The sequence below is a fragment of the Cyprinodon tularosa genome, unplaced genomic scaffold (assembly GCF_016077235.1).
Source record: "Cyprinodon tularosa strain WSP-4 unplaced genomic scaffold, ASM1607723v1 ctg140, whole genome shotgun sequence".
Classification (NCBI taxonomy): domain Eukaryota; kingdom Metazoa; phylum Chordata; class Actinopteri; order Cyprinodontiformes; family Cyprinodontidae; genus Cyprinodon; species Cyprinodon tularosa.
This window is the reverse complement of record NW_024038221.1, coordinates 17,385-34,876: the sequence shown is the minus strand read 5'-3', so window position 1 is coordinate 34,876 and position 17,492 is coordinate 17,385. Positions and strand designations below refer to the sequence as shown.

The window sequence follows — 17,492 nt, the reverse complement described above, 5'->3', positions numbered from 1 at the left end:
ACAACTATAGGCTTGAACCCTGAAGATTAATGCTGTCCTCCGTTCTGTCCCCCATTCTGTCCCCAATGTGGGCCAAGGGTTTTTATAAAGGCCTCCTCCCCATCATTTAACCAGACACATCACCCAGCCTCACTTTGGCAGGCGAGCGCAATCAGTTCGTATGGAATGTAGCTTCAAATACGGGGTAAGCTATAAAAGGACTACAAAAACCAAAGTGAAACTAAAGAAGGCAGCAAAACATGTATGGGGCAGTCGCATTTTTTTGTCAACTTTGAATAAGTTATGATAATAAAATAGATTACAGATCTTTGCAGAATTGATGATTCAAGCAAAAAAAAACAAAACAAAAAACATAGAAAATTAAAAAGTTCAGTATGAAAAGGTTAGAATATACATTAGTTAAAGAACTATGCAATTATCAAGTGATACGACGTAGACAGTGACAGCCCAATTTGCACAGCGGGAGGAGAAGATAATGAATCTCCCCATCCTTGCAGGGGCTTTTCTTCTCTTTTTGCTGATGTCAACCACTGGACAAGAAGAAAAAGGATGAAAGTTAAAGGAATGGAGGAAGAAAAATCCAAGACAGTTACTGAAGTAGATCAGTTCCAAACACCACAGGAGGGAGAGCAATTTATGGCTCTGAAGTCCAGCATTTTCTGAAAGCTCCCTCCAAGCAAATTTGGGAAAAATACAAATGAGGACGAAGAAAAGGTAGCCAGGATTGTGAAACGTTTTTTGGGCAGAACAGTACAGAGAAATAGGTGAAAAAAAGGTTAGGAGGTAAATTGGTAACGTAGTTGTGTGACAGGTATTAATGATAGTTGGCTGGTCTTGGAGTAATAAGCACCTTTATTAGCAAACGCAGAGATACATTCTGCTCTTACACAGCCCATTGAAACAAATTGACTCATTATTCCTGATGGAAACAAAGGAGCAGGCTATCTGGAAAAGCCAGGAAGATATACTTCAAAGAGCATTCAAAGCAAAAGCGTAAAATAGAACAAATAAATCAAGAGAAAAAACTACCTGATCTTTCTATAAAATACTTAAGAAACAAAAAAATAATTTTGGAGAAAAAAAAGGAATAATTTATCTGACATTGTGCTCTTATATCTATTAACCCATTATGCTGCCCCTCAAAAAATGGTTAAAACAAGGAATGAAGTGATTATATGTGTGCTTTATGGATTCAATCAAAAAGCTAAGTAGAATTATCTCATCATTTCACCATATCCGAATAGCTTAAATACTTTTGATCGCTATGTTTTATTTTGTACCAACTGACAAACCAATCAAATCTAGCTGTAACCTATGGTATGTTTTGTTTTAATATCTGATATAATACATATATATAAGTGTTAAGTATTGACAGATATCAATTTTAACCTGATACAGTATCAGCACACACTTTTCTTACTTATTTAGTTGTGTATAATACTAGTAAAGGTTTGATCAAGTAATATTTGTGAAACTGAGATTAATAGTCAACAATAATGCGAATGAGAACAACTAAACCAATGGTTATTAAGAAAAACTTTAAACAGAAATGGGGTGTTTATGTCAGCTTGCTTATATTGGAGATTTTACATGCAGACCAATAATCCTGATATTAATTTTTTGGCTCAAATTGTGCCAATTTCTGACCTCAGTATTATATCCGGACTGCAATCTACTGCAGTTATTACAGAGAGATTAAACAACGTTGCCTGATTAAAACTCAAAGTGGCATTTCCTCTTCCACATTAAGACTAAAACTCATAGTGAAGAAGCAAATTCCATTAAAAAATGCTAATAACGAAGAGGCTATAACAATATATTTAATAATATTTTAACCTGTAATACAAAATGAAATGGGCTTAATACACTGGAAAGGGTGAGTTGGCTTAATGTGGTGCATTCTGTATGTATTTCTTATAACTGTTATGTCCATATGTTTAGTGATGATTAGAATGTTTAGATTTTGTTGCAATGCAACCTCTCACTAAGCGTTAAAGGAATCTTTCAAATTTTATTTTAGGTTTTAAGGTATCATTTAAGATAGCAAAACGTTGCCAATAATGTAATGTAATTAATTAATGAAGGATTTAAAAACCAGGAAAGAAAACATTTCAATTGCACAACTGAAAATTTCCCCAAAAGCTCCAAAGCTGCTTGCTTTGGGACGTAGACTTTTCCAATATAGATTGTCTTTCTCATGCAGAAACACTGGGGGGTTTATAGGAGAATGTACCAGTTCAAGGCAAACAGCATGGCTGGCATGGCACCACATCCTGCTATTCCACAAGGAACAACAGGAAGCAACTGGCACCACCTGGACAATGCTCTCTCTGACCTTTACAGCAGGCCCATACAGCAATATTGCGGCAAACATGAATATTTCCAAAGCATTTAAACAATTACTCAGAAAAACTGAAAATTTCAAGTTGATTGAGATTGCTATTTCACAAACTGACTCTACTTTTTTACTGATTTAAACAGACATTCATCTCAAAAACAGACTGAGAGCTTTAATAAACTTCAAATAAAAAAAAAAAAAACAACAAATCATGAATATTGAGGCTCAACCTTTGATCAGATTTTGGGAGTCATTCAATCCATCATCATCTGCCATCACTGTAAAGCCTTCAAGGCTGACAGCTGGGCCTTTGATCTCAAAACATGCCCTCTGGCAAATATATTCGTATATGGGAAACCCTGCTAAAATATCCAAAATTTATGTTGTTTTTTTTTCTTTCATCCTGCTCTAAAAAGACAACAAAGGTGTGATTGGACAGATCAAAGATCTACTTCTGACATTGGAAGATGAGTAACTTTAGTTTAAAAAAAAAAAAAAAGTCCAATAGGGTCCTTCAGAAAACTATATCAAACAATGTCAAACATTCCCCTTTGGCATTCTCTGAAAATGGATATTAAAAATAAACAATGGCTACCTTTGTGAAAAAAATAAAGATTTAAAAGCAAAACGTTGAAAAGAAAAACAAGAAAGGAAGAGGCAGCCTTAATGCAAATGATTAATGTTAAAAAAGGGATGGTTTTGCATCTAGAATTTTGGAATCAATGTTTGAACAACATCCAGGGTTAGTGAAAACAATTTATTAACAGTCGCAGCACACTGGACCAGCTCTATACCCTTCATCGGGTGCTCAGGCTTGTTTGCCCAAGCAATAGACATGTGTTTTGGGGATCTGGAGAAGGCGTTTGACCGTGTCCCTCGGGGGGCCCTGTGGGGGGTGCACAGGGAGTAATGGGGTCCAGGGCCCTCTTTTAAGGGGTGTCCTGTTCTCTGTATGACCGCAGCAGGAGCTTGGTTCGCATTGCTGACAATAACTTAGACCTGTTCCTGGTGCATTTTGATCTCCACCAGGGCTGCGCTTTGTCACCAGTTGTGTTCATTACATTTGTGGACAGAAATCTAGGCGCAGCCAGGGACCGGAGGGCTTGCGGTTTGGGAAGCACAGGATCTCATCTCTGCTGTTTTCAGGTAATGTTGTCCTGTTGGCCTCATCATCCAGGAACTTGAGTGCACTGGGGTGGTTTGCAGCCAAGTGTGAAGCGGCTGAGATGAGGATCAGCACCTCCAAATCTGAGGCCATGGTTCTCTACCTGAGAAAGGTGGACTGCCATCTTCAAGTCAGTGGGGAGTCCTTGTCTAAAGTGGAGGAGTTCAAGTATCTCGGTTGTTCATGAGTGAGGGACGGATGGAGCGTGAGATTGATAGACGGATCTGTGTGCCGTTGGCAGTGATGCGGTCGCTGCGGTCAGAGGCAAAGATCTCGATTTAACAATACTGTAGATCTATGTTCCCACCCTCACCTATGGTCATGAGATCTGGGTAATGATCGAAAGGACAAGATCATGAATACAAGCGGCCTAAATGAGTTTCCTTCGCAGGGTGGCTGGGCCCACCCTTTGATGTCAGGTGAGAAGCTCAGTTACTTGGGAAGAGCTCGGAATAGAGTCGTTGCTCCTCCATGTCGAAAGTAGCTAGCTGAGGTGGCTTGGGCATCTGTTCTGGATGCCTTTTGGTCGCCTCCCTCGGGAGGTGTTCCAGGCATGTCCTATTGGGAGGAGGCCTCATGGAAGGCCCAGGACATAGTGGAGGGACTATGTCTCTGAGCTGGCCTGGGGTAGCCTTGGGATCCCCCCAGAGCAGCTGGGGGAGGTGTGTGTGGATCGGGAAGTCTCGGCATCCCTGCTTAGACTACTGCTTCTGCAACCTGGCCCCGCATAAAGCAGGAGAAAATGGAATGGAATTTATCAATCACAAATCTGGGTGTATAAAGTCTAGATTTATTTGCCATTATATTCAATGATATATCAGAGATATGATAGGTCCTTATGTTCCTAACAGAGCACTTCGCTCTCAATCTGCAGGTTTACTAGTGGTTCCTAGAATTTCTAAAAGTAGAATGGGAGGCAGATCTTTTAGTTATCAGGCTCCTCTCCTGTGGAACCAACTACCAGTTTTAGTCCGTGAGGCAGACACCCTGTCTACTTTTAAGGCTAGGCTTAAAACTTTCCTTTTTGATAAAGCTTATAGTTAGAGTGGCTCAGGTTATCCTGAGCTATCTCTATAGTTATGCTGCTATAGGCTTAGACTTTTGGAGGACATAGGGACCCCTATTTCATCATTCTGCTTCATTCTCTCTCTGTTCTCCTATTCTGCAGAATCTGTTAGTTCAATCTCTAACCTTCTGCTCTCTCTGCTTTTCCTCAGAGTAGCTTTGCCTCGTCTGTTCCTGTTTGGCTTGTTTATAGATGTTGGAGATCGGCCTGTTTTCCAGTGTGGTCCTGTTTCTCTGACCGTGACTGAGTGGATGTGCTCTCTTCGTCCTCTGGCATGGGAGCTGCCTTGGAGCTCGTCTGCCTGGCTGTGTGTTTCCTGGACGGGGCCGCCTTTTACAGCGGCTTTTTGTATCTCTGCTTCTGTCTCCTTGAACCCCAGTCGGCCTCGGCAGATGGCCGCTCACACTGAGCCTGGTTCTGCTGGAGGTTTCTTCCTGTTAAAAGGGAGTTTTTCCTCTCCACTGTCGCTACAAGCATGCTTAGTGTGGGGGATTGTATTTGAGTCAATGAGTCAATGCAATCAACTGGTTTTCCTTAGATAGAAAACTTTGTATCAATTTGACTGTATGATCTGGTTGAACTGTAAAGTGCCTTGAGATGACATGTGTTGTGAATTTGGCGCTATATAAATAAACTGAATTGAATTGAATTGAATGAAAAAAAAATATGTTAGAAGAACTTTCCAATCAGCGCAGTACCTTGGAGACACACTTATAACAGGTTTGTTAAGTGATAAGGCTGTTTATTCCATTTTTTGTGCATTGGTTGTATCCATGGCATGAAATTTTTTTTTTATGTTTTTGTTTCATAATCCTTCAGTAAAAGTTTTTTAGTCTTACTGAGACAGACACTGAACTGAAGTGGTCACATATCTACAATATTTGACACAAAAACTGTATTTTCATATCAAAGAAACAGTCTGTGTACTATATACAGTAGTCCATCAGATACTAGGTCTGGAATACAACTCATTATTTGTAGTGTGGTATTTATTCCTTGTTAAATAGTAAACAAAATAAAGCATAAGAAATGACAGGATTAAACACAACAAACATTAACACATAGAATTAAGATGCTTAAAATGGGATGAACAATTTAATGTAACTTTAATAAAACATCAAATGAACATGCATACCTAAACTGTTTTCCAAGGATAAGGCAGAAAGGCGAAATGGAAAAAAAAAACATGTTGTCTGACAGTTTTCCCTCTGGCTTTAGCAACCTTATAGCCAGCGACCTAAGATCATTGAGTCTGAAGTTAATGTTAAAATGCAGTCCAGCTCAATATGCCACTCATTGCAGATCAGCAGAAATCTGGTGGCACTGTTCAGAAGACATTACAGCGGAGGGAATTGTGCTCTCTGATGACTTTTTGCTGCCTAGCAGCCTTTTAACCAGATCAAAGACTGTCTTGCTGTAAAATTAATGCAAACAAAGCTTTTTCTTTATGATTATTACACTAATCACGTCCTAGCACTGCTTATCCTAAACCCATCCTCGTTAACAGCTTAATATCTACATCTCATTACAGCATACAATATTTCCTGTAGAGGCGGCAGGCAGCTTACAGAGCTCAGTCCTATCGACCTGTCTTAGTGATGGTTAGACATCCCTGTACTGAGAAGCAGCAAGCAGTGGAGAAGCACTGAGGCATTCCCACAGACTGAGATGTGACTTTCTTTCTCGGTCCAGTAATGATAGCAGAGAAATCTCATTTCACGACTCACTGCCATGTTTGCAAAATGCATCTGTGGAGGAACAAACTTAACAAAGCTCTGAGCAGGCTCTGTGTGCAAAAGTCCACCTGTCTGAGCCGATGACACAACTGCAGGAGATGTGAGAGTCAACGATGGGAAAACCAGACAGCCAGGGTGAAAGCAAGGTCTCCAGGACAAACGTTGACGACAGCTGCTTCTTTGGTAGCTAAAGGCTTATTGATTAGAGCAGCGATTCAACCAGCTTTTCTTCTCTAAAAACCGCCTGCATCCACATGGATGAAGCATAGAGAGATTAAATCACTCAGGCTAAGAAGTCACTCTTTCTGCTCCATCTTGCAAGGACCAACAAAGCTTGGTTAATCATTGTTAGTGAATGATTATGGTCATATCAGGGCACATTAGCAGTAGAACATTGCAGTAATAATGTATTATCCCCAGTGGTTTAATAGCCTGCATTAAGTGTTCTATACATGCTCCCCATGATGTAAGACGTTGATAACCTAACAATCTTAATTAATAAGTGATACTTTAGTTTGTTCAGTTCTACCTTTTTAAAGCAGCAAACAATTCAGCATAATGAGACTACACAGTATCCAAGTAATATAAAGAAAAGCAAAAATTTTAAACGGTTAGCGTAGTAATTCAGTATCAAAAATACATAGCTAATAGGACAATCTCCAAGACATAGGTACACTTCTTCTCAGGCACCATCTGTGCCCAGTTCCCTTTGGCAAGTAGCTACAGGATACCTGAAGGGTTCAATTTTCACTGTGACTGAAGCCAGAACCCAGACGTGGGAGCAGATTCACTGAATGGCGGGGTTATTAAGAGGCATGCCTGGATTTGTGTGTGTGTGCGCACGTTTGTGTCTTTGAGACAGAGAGATGTTAAAGTGTGCAGGACCTTCTGTTCTTGCCAGCATTGGGCAGGGGATGAATAGAAGCCCACCATACCACATAATGAGCCCCTGCATTTGCCTCTGTTGTGTGGCTTAGTACTGATTGCTTATTATTTAATATACAAAATCAAGCAGTCTTATGAGAAACTAAACCAGGGCTTTAGAGGTCATGGATAAAAACCACACACTATAAAATCTGTTTGAAATTCTATCTGACAGACTATCACACAGCAGAGCATTATGTTGAAATAGAAAAACCATGATAGATGGTTTTCACTTTTTTTTCATAAATGGTGTTCATTTGTATTCGGCACCAGTGAGACAGTACTTTGTCCACTAACTCCTTTTATAGCTTTTAAAACCTTTTCTTGGCTAAGTTTCTACCTGCTTTTAACATCTAAAGACTGGAGAAAAAACCCTCTTAGCAAAAGAGGTCATATAGATAAAGTGTCTTTAAACATTAATATTCAAATCCTGCAATCGAATTAAACTGGAATTTAACTGGGGCAGCCTAACAAAAGAACATGCTTTGATCTAATCTAATGCAGCCCTGGCCAGTTAGTTACACTATATTAGCTCCATAAATCTTTGATCTTTGGAAGACAACCTTCCCCTTGCATGCTGAAGAAAAGCATCCCTTCACCATAATGCAACCACTACTATGTTTTATTGTTGTGTTTTCTGTTATGTATAGCGTTATATTAATTTAACGTCTCTGGATAGTATTTTACTTAGAGGCATTATTTACCACTATTTATTAGTGTGCAGTGGTCAATCACAAGCAGAGGTGTAGAGAGTTTATTAATATTTTTACTCACGCAGAAAAAGTGGCAAAGCAGGGATTTTCTAAATAAACTGTAAAAGTATTCAATACGAAAACTACTTACATACTAAGTGACATTCATAAAGCCAATTTAAAATTAAAAAATTGACTAATTAGACAAAGATATAATATTATGTAAAATACAGGTACTTCAAAGACTAAAGAAAAAAAAATCATGAAATATAATATGATCAAAAAATAGAAAATTTGAGTGTAAGAAAAAGTTATCTAAATCCTTATCTTTTCACATGGCATTTCACAATCTATGTATATAACATAATCTGTAGCTATGTGTCTCTACTGTATGGCACATTTTAGTAAAAAAAAAAAAAAAAAAAGTGTGTTTCTTCAATAAAATCAATCATGTAATGTAGAGTAACCAGAAATATTGGTAGCGATACTTCATAATGATATTTGTCTTGAAAAAAATTAGATAAAAAAAAAAGCACAGCACAGTAAAACTAATCATCATAATACATTTTATTTATTTCTTTACTCCAGCAAATGTAAAATAATACATTTCTATCATGTCTGATGACATAAGAGCATAATAAAAACATCTGGATTGTTTGAACATTCTGACACCAACTTTAGATATAATGAAGGGCTATTAATGCATGTATCTGTATTTCTAAAGCTTGGTTATCTTTTTTTTTTTTTTTTAGCAAATATTAAATCGATTCAAAAATATTTTATTTGATCCCAAAGGGACAGAACTAGATGAAAAGTCCATAGATGGACAAAAAAGGAATACATTCTTTGTTGTTTAGGTGTATGCACCAAGACTGCATACACCTAAAATGCTTTATGAAAAGTTTAGAAACAATTTTTAAAAAGCATAAAGCAATTTTCTACAAAGATGTTGGGTGACCTTTTCACTGTTTTGACCACAGAGGGGAAGAAATCCAGATACTATCTCTGATCAATCAGAAAGCCCGGCATGTCACCTTTGTTCACAATAAAGTCCCAAATACAAGGGATGTTAAGCTGTATTTTTGCAGTTTTCACAGAACGGCCGGTTCAGAGGACTTAAAGCAACAACGAATCGATAAAATCGATAAAAATCGACTTTTAAAAGCGTTGACAACGAATTTCATCATCGATTAGTTGTGTCGCGCGATTAATGCGTCATCCGCCGCCGTCATCACATCCACTTGACTGAAACGGGGAAGAAAAAAAAATACGGCAGAGCGAGCTTGCGCCGCAGGTGCAGTGTTGCCAACTCAGCGACTTTTCAGACCCCTCCAGCGACTATTTTTCAAGAAAGCGACTAGCGACAAATCTGGCGACTTTTTACAGTGTCACTGGCGGCTTTTGGAGACTCTTACGTGAAAGCATGTATTGTTCCTACTCTGCCGTGGGGCGCCTCCCCCATCCCAACTCCTTTCTCCGGCTCCCGCATGAGTCCCTCTCAGCGCTTCAGTCAGAGCCGCAGGACTGCATGCGCTGGGATTGACGGCGCAAATTGATCACAATAATTAAAATAGCCTGTGCTTTGTAAAGTGAAAAAAGTCATAACATGCAACTTTTGTCAAAACAAATTAACATGGCACGGAACCACCCTGTTTGTTTCGTTATAAAGTGGGGAAACGTAACGTTAGTTTCTCAGTTAGCTCATCTGACGCTTTCCTTACCGTGTTATTAGGTTACAGACAGTGATAAGGTTGGCTACTTATTTTACTTTTAATTTAATTTGAATTAGCTTAAGCAGCGTTTATATTTACTTTATAAATAAATTTACTTGCAAATTATGAAGGCAAGGCTTTTAAAGTTTAAATCCTCTGGCAAAGATAAAGTAAAGAAGATCCTGCAATTTATGGAAGTAAAGCAGAATAAAATCCAGCAAGATCAGTAATATGTCAATTAATTATATGCCACATTCCCATGTAAATATCTGTCTTTGGAGGATGTGTTTTTTAGCACCCCTAGTTCTCTCATTTTTATTCCAATTACAATTTATAATTTGAATCACAGGGCTACTATTTTTATCTCTATGGTTCAGTATTTTCTCAAGTAGCAACTTTAACTGCTATACTTTCCTGTCTTAAAAGGCAGAAGTCTTCTAGTCTAAAAAAAACCTCATTTGTTGAAATGGGGGACCTATTGTTTGAACCCCTTAGGGGCTTTGAAAAAACAAAAATGTCTTTTTTTTCACTTTATGAAACAAAGTACCCTATATTTTGTGGATGTACAGCCACATTTCTCATGTAAGTTTGCGTAGTTTTAACACAAACATTTATTTTTCACATTGCACCAGTACAGTTGATGAGCAACCTGTACTTGTGTGCTTGTTTGTTCTGTCTAAAATGTTTATTTTGGAATAAAGAGGTTAATATAAAAAATATTTTTTGTCCGATTAATCGATTAATCGAAAAAATAATCGGCCGATTCATCGATTTTTAAAATAATCGTTAGTTGCAGGACTAGTATAGTTAGGAACTGACAATATATTGCAATAAACCATCATTGAAATGTCAGCCAACGCAATGTGAACGTTTCAAAAACACAATCTTTAGGGATGAAAAAATTTCAACACAAATGTCAAAAGGTTTTTTGTGTCTTTGTAATGCTATCTGGGGCAGCAGGACAACATTCCTGATTAACACAAATTATTTACTCATTTCCATATTCAGCAGCATTAATCTATGACTTTCTGATATCATACAGACCTAAACCATTTTCATAATCATTATTGCAGCTATGCTTTTAAACAGAGTACTAGCCTGCTACCTTTTTTTCTGTTTTCTGAGCACCTCACAAAATCATGAATTCTGGAGCACGAACAAAACTGCTAGGATCTGTTAGTCTTTTTCTGGTCTCTTGGCACCACAGGATCCCCCAAAATGAGGGGGAGGGAGCTGCTGTGTATCGGGACTTTTGGATGGTGGTTCTCAAACTCCTTCTCTAGGACCTTCTGTCCTGCACATTTTACGGGGGGCATACACTGTACGACTTTTTGAATTTCTGATGTGAAGAGACATTTTTTGCAGAACATTATCTATTTCAAACAGGATACATTATAAATAAATCTTATTTTATTCTCATGAATGTGGCAGTGAAATTAATCTTCCATCAGACAAAACCCAGAAGACCACAGCACAGTTTGTCTCATAAGATTCTAAGAGCGAATCAAAGAAAATGATTTCAGACGTTCTGAATAGTTTACCTCTAAGTGCACTGAATCCTAACGGCATCAGTTTTAAGAAACACCTACGGTAATGTGCCAGGTTCTACATTTCCATGTGAGAAAAGTGATGCATAGTCTCACAGGGCTTATCACAGCAGGCACATTCAAACAGTTGTCATATAGCTGTATACACAGCACAAAGTGTTCCGTCATTAGGCAGCCAGCAGAAGCCCAGATTAAGGTCAGAACAGTTTGATACATTAGTGTGTCAGTCTGATATTTTTTCTCTCTTTTTAAATGTATGCCTGTGTCTGGATAAACAAGTATCTCAATATATGTGTGCGTAGGCAGCAATTAGTAGGCCAGTAAGTCCCTCCGGTCCAGTTTGAGTCATTCTTCCATTACAGTAATAAAAACAGATTAAAATTGAAATGAAGTTACAGTAGCCTGGTATGGAGTGCAAAATCAGTTTAAGTAATATTTTGGTTAAACACAAAAAAGCTTGGTATTATCAGGTAATATATACAGCAATGTTAGAAAATAATCAAAAGAGAGGTAGATATAGATTAGAATGAACAAATGAAAGACACGGTTTGAGAGGCTTTTGAACTCTGCATGCCCAGGACGCGACAGCAGGACACCCAGCTGCACCGACCTTGCCTTGGCATGGAGGTATCTGCCAGCAGATATCACTGTCACTATATAATTCTCAAACGGTGGGTTTGTGATTGTGTAGGTGTGTCCCCAAGCAATATTTATTGTTGAAAGATTTTTCAGCACTAGCCAATGGTTTACACATAGTTAATAAATACAACACAGTTCCATATAGCACATTGTCTATTAAACTAACTGATATGTTTGGGTTTTGTTCGTTTTTTGTTTGTTTTTTTGTATTTCCTGCTCATGAAATTTCTAGAGAATGAGAAAAACCTAGAAATGTCCAAATTTCTGCTGAGCTTTTTTAGTTTAGATTTTTATAGCTAATAAAAATAGAATGGAAACTATTATTAAAAATAATAATTTATATTGGATTCAGAAAAAACACAAAGAACACAATATAATACAACAGATGGAGTAAAGCAAATTTCTCATTCAAATTATGACTATATTTACCAGGAGGAGGAGGAGTTGTATCTTTGAGGAAAGTTAAAAGTTTCTTTGCTGCCAATTGAAAGTAATTGATTATAAATTTAAGACATTTCAAAAGGCAAAAATGCAATAACAATAATAAATGCTATAAGCCTAGAATGAATTAGCCCTGCAGAAAAAAGTCACAATTTTAAAGTGTCTGAGTTTAATTAAATATTTCCAACACACAGTAGTCATAGTTTTGTGTTATGAGTACTACATAAATAGTAGTACTCATAAGCACATCACATGTTTCTTAAGCTTGTATCTAAACATTATTTAATTGAACTTAGTGTCAATCCCAGATAGATGTTCAGAAGTTTGTGGAACAAAATGTACCTTGAGGTCATTTTTGGTTCATTTTCATCCAATTCAATGTATTCGATGAGTTCCCACAAGATTGCCATCTTCCCCTGATTTTTGAGCATCTTTTTTGTTAGACATAGTTCAAATGCATTTCAGACTGAATTAATAAAAAACAGTCAAATATCTCTTTAATCTGGCAGATAAGGAATTAAAAAAATGTTTTGTTGAATTCTCAGAAAAGAATAAATGTATCCTTTCTTCGAGTCTAAATGCAGAACAAAGGGTAGAAAAATTACAATTGACATTTAAAAGAATGAAAGAGTAAAGAGATTAATTTCAGGTTAATAAGTGTTCTAAATCCTGAACTCCAAATGTGAATCTACAAATTAGGATGTTAACCTCCAAATTTGTTGTTAGCCAACACGAATATATGGCATTATTTTCTTGCATGCCTACAAAAGGTAACTAACTGGGAAATATTCCAACAAGAGATCTTTTAGGCATGATAAATGCCTTTTGAATTTGAATTTTTCCTGCAAAAAAGAGACTGAACCAAGATGCTCACTTGTATATTAATTCTGACTAAACTTTAACTGACCATGCAATATATCAGAGGTTCCCAAAAATGTCCTCCTATTAATCTAAAAATATTAGTGATACAGACTGGGGACTCCTAAAAGTAAATATTGCTATTTTACTCAATATTTATCTATAAATGCAGAGCGAAGTATTGTTTTTTTTCTTTTTTAAACTTATTAAATAAATTCAATTATTTCAATCATACATTTAAATGTAATTTTAATTATTTAATGGGGCATTTCTTATTTAATTTTGTAATTTAGTGGTGTATTTAATATTTAAATGTAGAAGACAAATATATAAGTATTACATCTACTTATTTAATGCTACATATGTTTATTTAATTATGTATTTGAGCCATCTACATTGCTCAGGGATCACATCATGGTGTCAGTAAAAACCATCTTGTAAACCCAAGTTTGGGAAGCCCTACAAAAAATGACAATTAGACAAAATAACGAATTAGTGAGACCTGCAGAGGAAAGCATCTTAATCAAAAATTGATATGTAAAAATGCTAAACATTAAATATTTTCTGATAACTCGAGAATGACACAGAGAAATTTTAAAAAGCTCCAACTGTAATGGCTGTTTTTACAGCATGCAGAGCTCAACCACTGAGCTAATTTTTTTTTCAGCTAAACCTTGGAGGCACTCTTTTTTATAAATTACTTTAAGGACTTGTGTTATCTGAAATAATCCACTGTTAGTGCCTAATGTAGGTGTACAATGAATAATGAGTCATGAAAACAAACATATTAGGAAGTTCAAAAAAGCTAAACAGCAACGAATCCTCCGACAAACCATACAGACCGTTTTCATTTGTGTAGTTTTGCTGTAAATTTAAATTCAGCTGGTTAAAATGTATAACATCCCAACTCCCAAATTTATCCTTTGTCATTCTTAGTCATTACAGAAGGCATCCATTTAAGGTGTTGGTTTTCCGAAGTTTTGTTCAAAGCTGTTGTTAATTTGTTCTTCAGTGTTGTTTGTAGCTGCAGCAAAAGAGTCTAAGCTTTATGCAAGAACACTGCCAAATAACTTTAAAAATGGCCACAAATGAAGCATTACAAGTTTAATAAAGGAAATGATTGCCATGTAGACCTATTTGCATGGATCCAGTCAAAACAGTTATGCCCCCTTAAAAACCACCTGAAACATGATCCAAGGTGAGCAGCTTAAACAATAGATTCACATATGCATATGTTACGAGATCATGTTAAATGTTATAAGATACAACATGAGATTTTTACTATGTTTATTTTATTTCTGTGGGTGCTGTACAAGAATATCAGATAAATAGTTGAGGTAATCCCAGCAAAATGAATTAGTTGAGAGAAATTGGGACTCCAATAGAAAGTTTTAAAGAGTACCATACAAAAATTTTCACCGGTTTAAGTTCTGAGGACATCATCTACTTCAGCATAGTAATCAGTCGTTGTTGTTAAAGGTATAGTGGATGATGTTCTTTTTCCTGATGGATCATCAAAATAAGTGGTTCTCATAATAGTCAGTCATTCTGGTGACATGTTTCTGTATATGCACACTTTCAGGCGTATATTTGTGGTGAGCTACGATTTCAGCCATCCATTGAAGCTCACATTTCTGACCGCGGTTCTTTGAAAATGGCCAAGGGTCATAAGAGAAAAAGTGTCTACAGTATGAAGTGTATGAGAAGTAGAGAAAGGCCTCAGAAGAGAGAAACAAGACCAGAGTATTTTTGGGGAGATTCTTTACACTGAAAGGACAGGTAAAACAAGGAGAAATGGGCTTGTGCATGCTCTCGCACACGTTTATTAGGCGTGGAGCAGGTACATGGTTAAATATGTGCATTTTTTTTTAAGTGGAGAGGCGGTTTTTTTTTTCTCCAAAAATCAGGAAAATCCTCCCCTATACCTACAATTTGAGCTACAGTGTTCTCTGGATCTGTGCTTCTAAAAAATACAATTAAAGTATGCAACAGTGCCTCTGTCTGATTTTTTATGTTTCAATATTTCTTAAAGGTATAATGGAGGATTTTTGCTAACATTTTGCAAACCTATTAAATGTATGCGAGAGCATGCAGGAGCCCATATCTACTCGTCCACGCTCTGTTTAAAAGTTGCTGTTTGCATCACTCATACAAGCTTACTTTCCAAAAGAAGAATTGCAGTTTTTCCACTAAGTCAGACGCAACACCGGTAAGTGAAAATGGGGATGGCCATGTAGGACGGCCTTATGTAAACATATCACCAGAATGATTGACAATTAGGAGGGCCACTTGTTTTGATGATGCACTCGGAAAAAGAACATCCTCCACTATACCTTTAAGAAAAATAACTCGGAATTTAAAAAGCAGAATTGCATGTATACAATCAAATTAGAGACTCTTTTAAATCCCCCATTTTGTATTGCTGTTAGTGTATAGTCTTTTATAGGATAAAAGTGACTTGGATATGCCCCTTGTAGAAATACTTTTTTTTTTTTTTTTTTATAAAACTTTTGCAAAAAATCATAGCTCGGAAATTGTCGTTTTTCTACCTCATAGAGTTCCTATTATTTTACAGCTGCTCAATATAAATGTACTTCTGTCCACCTACTTGAAAGCTTCCCTTTTTCATTTAACTCGATTAATTGTTTAAGACAAAATGTCCTACCTCACTTAAAACTACATAATCATGTTGCTAAAACTGAGAAATGAGGTTTGTGTTTTTCCCTTTGGCAATGGCATTTAAACAGAAAATCAATTTGCAGCAAAATGTTACAGGAACAGATCTCAGGAGGCATAAACAGGTATCAAACTATTCATTCCGCTCTGTGGTACTGAGACAATTCATTGCCGTCATTAGCATTTACATCAAAAACAACATAGATATTGGATAATTTAACACATTCTTTGCTTTTAATTTGGACAATTATACGATTTCCTCAACCTAAATGGACATTATAAAATCTTTATCAAAAAACATTCAGTAACAGAAACCATACAAAAACACCCCGCAGCTCCTTCTCTTGCATTATTATTGTGTCTCATCTAATCCAAATATTTGCAGTAAGTCAAGGTGGGGTTTCATCGTTGGCTAGATAAATTAGCAGTAACAGCAATACACTGTATAATCTCAGCTTATGGTTGTTTTACTGTGAAACTGAGAAATAGAAGAAGAAGGTAAATGAAAGTGTAAGAAAGGAGGAATGAAGGAAAGATGCAACCCAAAAGGTGATTGTGAAGCATTGTGGGGAGAAGGGACGAGAAACAAGCTGTGTTGTTGCAAGTAACCTTGCAAAACTGATCTGTAATGTATGAGGAAAGATAACGTCTCCTCATTTCCCCTCCTGCCAGATTTGGACTGCAAACCTCAATGTTTGAGTCTCTCCTTTACAAAATCAGGCACAGAGAACAAAAGATGAGCACCCAAAAACAAGATGGCTCTGATCTCCTCTCCTCTGATTTCTCTGGCAACATTGCAGCTAATAACAGTAAAACGTGTCAGACTTGGAAGGCAATAAAAGCCTCAGTGAGAGTTGAAATAAAAGGGCTGAAGCAAAAATACTCTGCAGGAAGACTGTAGCAAACATTGCCACATTCAAGATTTCGTGCCAGCATGAAAAAATAAAATGTAGTTTGACTTTAGTAGATTGGAAACCACAAACATGCTTCATCATATTCCTAAGATAGAGCAACGTTTACATCAGTTATCATTATCACTATTTGCAAAGAAACATCCTTATGCCTGGAACAAAGTCAACACTGTTAATTGTAACTTCGGCTGCACTGTATGGCTGTATGGCCAAAATTATTATCATAATACATTTCTTAATTTCAACTGATACAATATAATTTGATATTGGCATAAACAAAATAAAAGCCTCTGGAAGACGAACAAGTATGCCTAAAACAGATTCCTGTATAAACGTATGAAAATCTCCTTATATAACATTTTAGAAATAATTTAGAAAAAAAAACAAACAAAAAAAAAAACACATAGAACTACATAAAACCCTAAACCTCAGTCAGTAAAAATGCTTTATATGTGTACATCAAAATGTAAGAAATATGGAATACACCATTACTAAATTAAGACACCTAAAAAAAACATAATAAAATACACTGTAACCTATATAAACCTACTGAGATGTAAGAAATCCAAAACCGATATGCATGACCTCTCATAATGAACACACTCGCTGCATATCTGAGTGAGAACATTCTCTCAGACTCTGCCTGAGGGCACTTTACTTTACTCTAGTGGAAATGAGAGGACATAAACACATTTCTCAATACAACAGGGAGAGCCTGGCAAAAAATATCCAGATGTTATGCAAGGCATACCACAAGTCTCTCCCGTGTAATAATTCTGCATCATTA

At 36.7% G+C, this 17,492-nt stretch overlaps 1 protein-coding gene across 1 annotated transcript in view; it reads right to left on the bottom strand.

The window, feature by feature from the left end:
- The window catches only part of lrp8 (low density lipoprotein receptor-related protein 8, apolipoprotein e receptor), a 143,155-nt gene extending 139,559 nt beyond the window's left edge, over positions 1-3,596 (bottom strand). The window contains exon 1 of the mRNA XM_038278392.1: positions 3,434-3,596. Coding sequence (XP_038134320.1) covers positions 3,434-3,596 — 163 coding nt within the window. The remainder of the gene's footprint in view (positions 1-3,433) is intronic.
- Between the last annotated feature and the right edge of the window lie 13,896 nt (positions 3,597-17,492).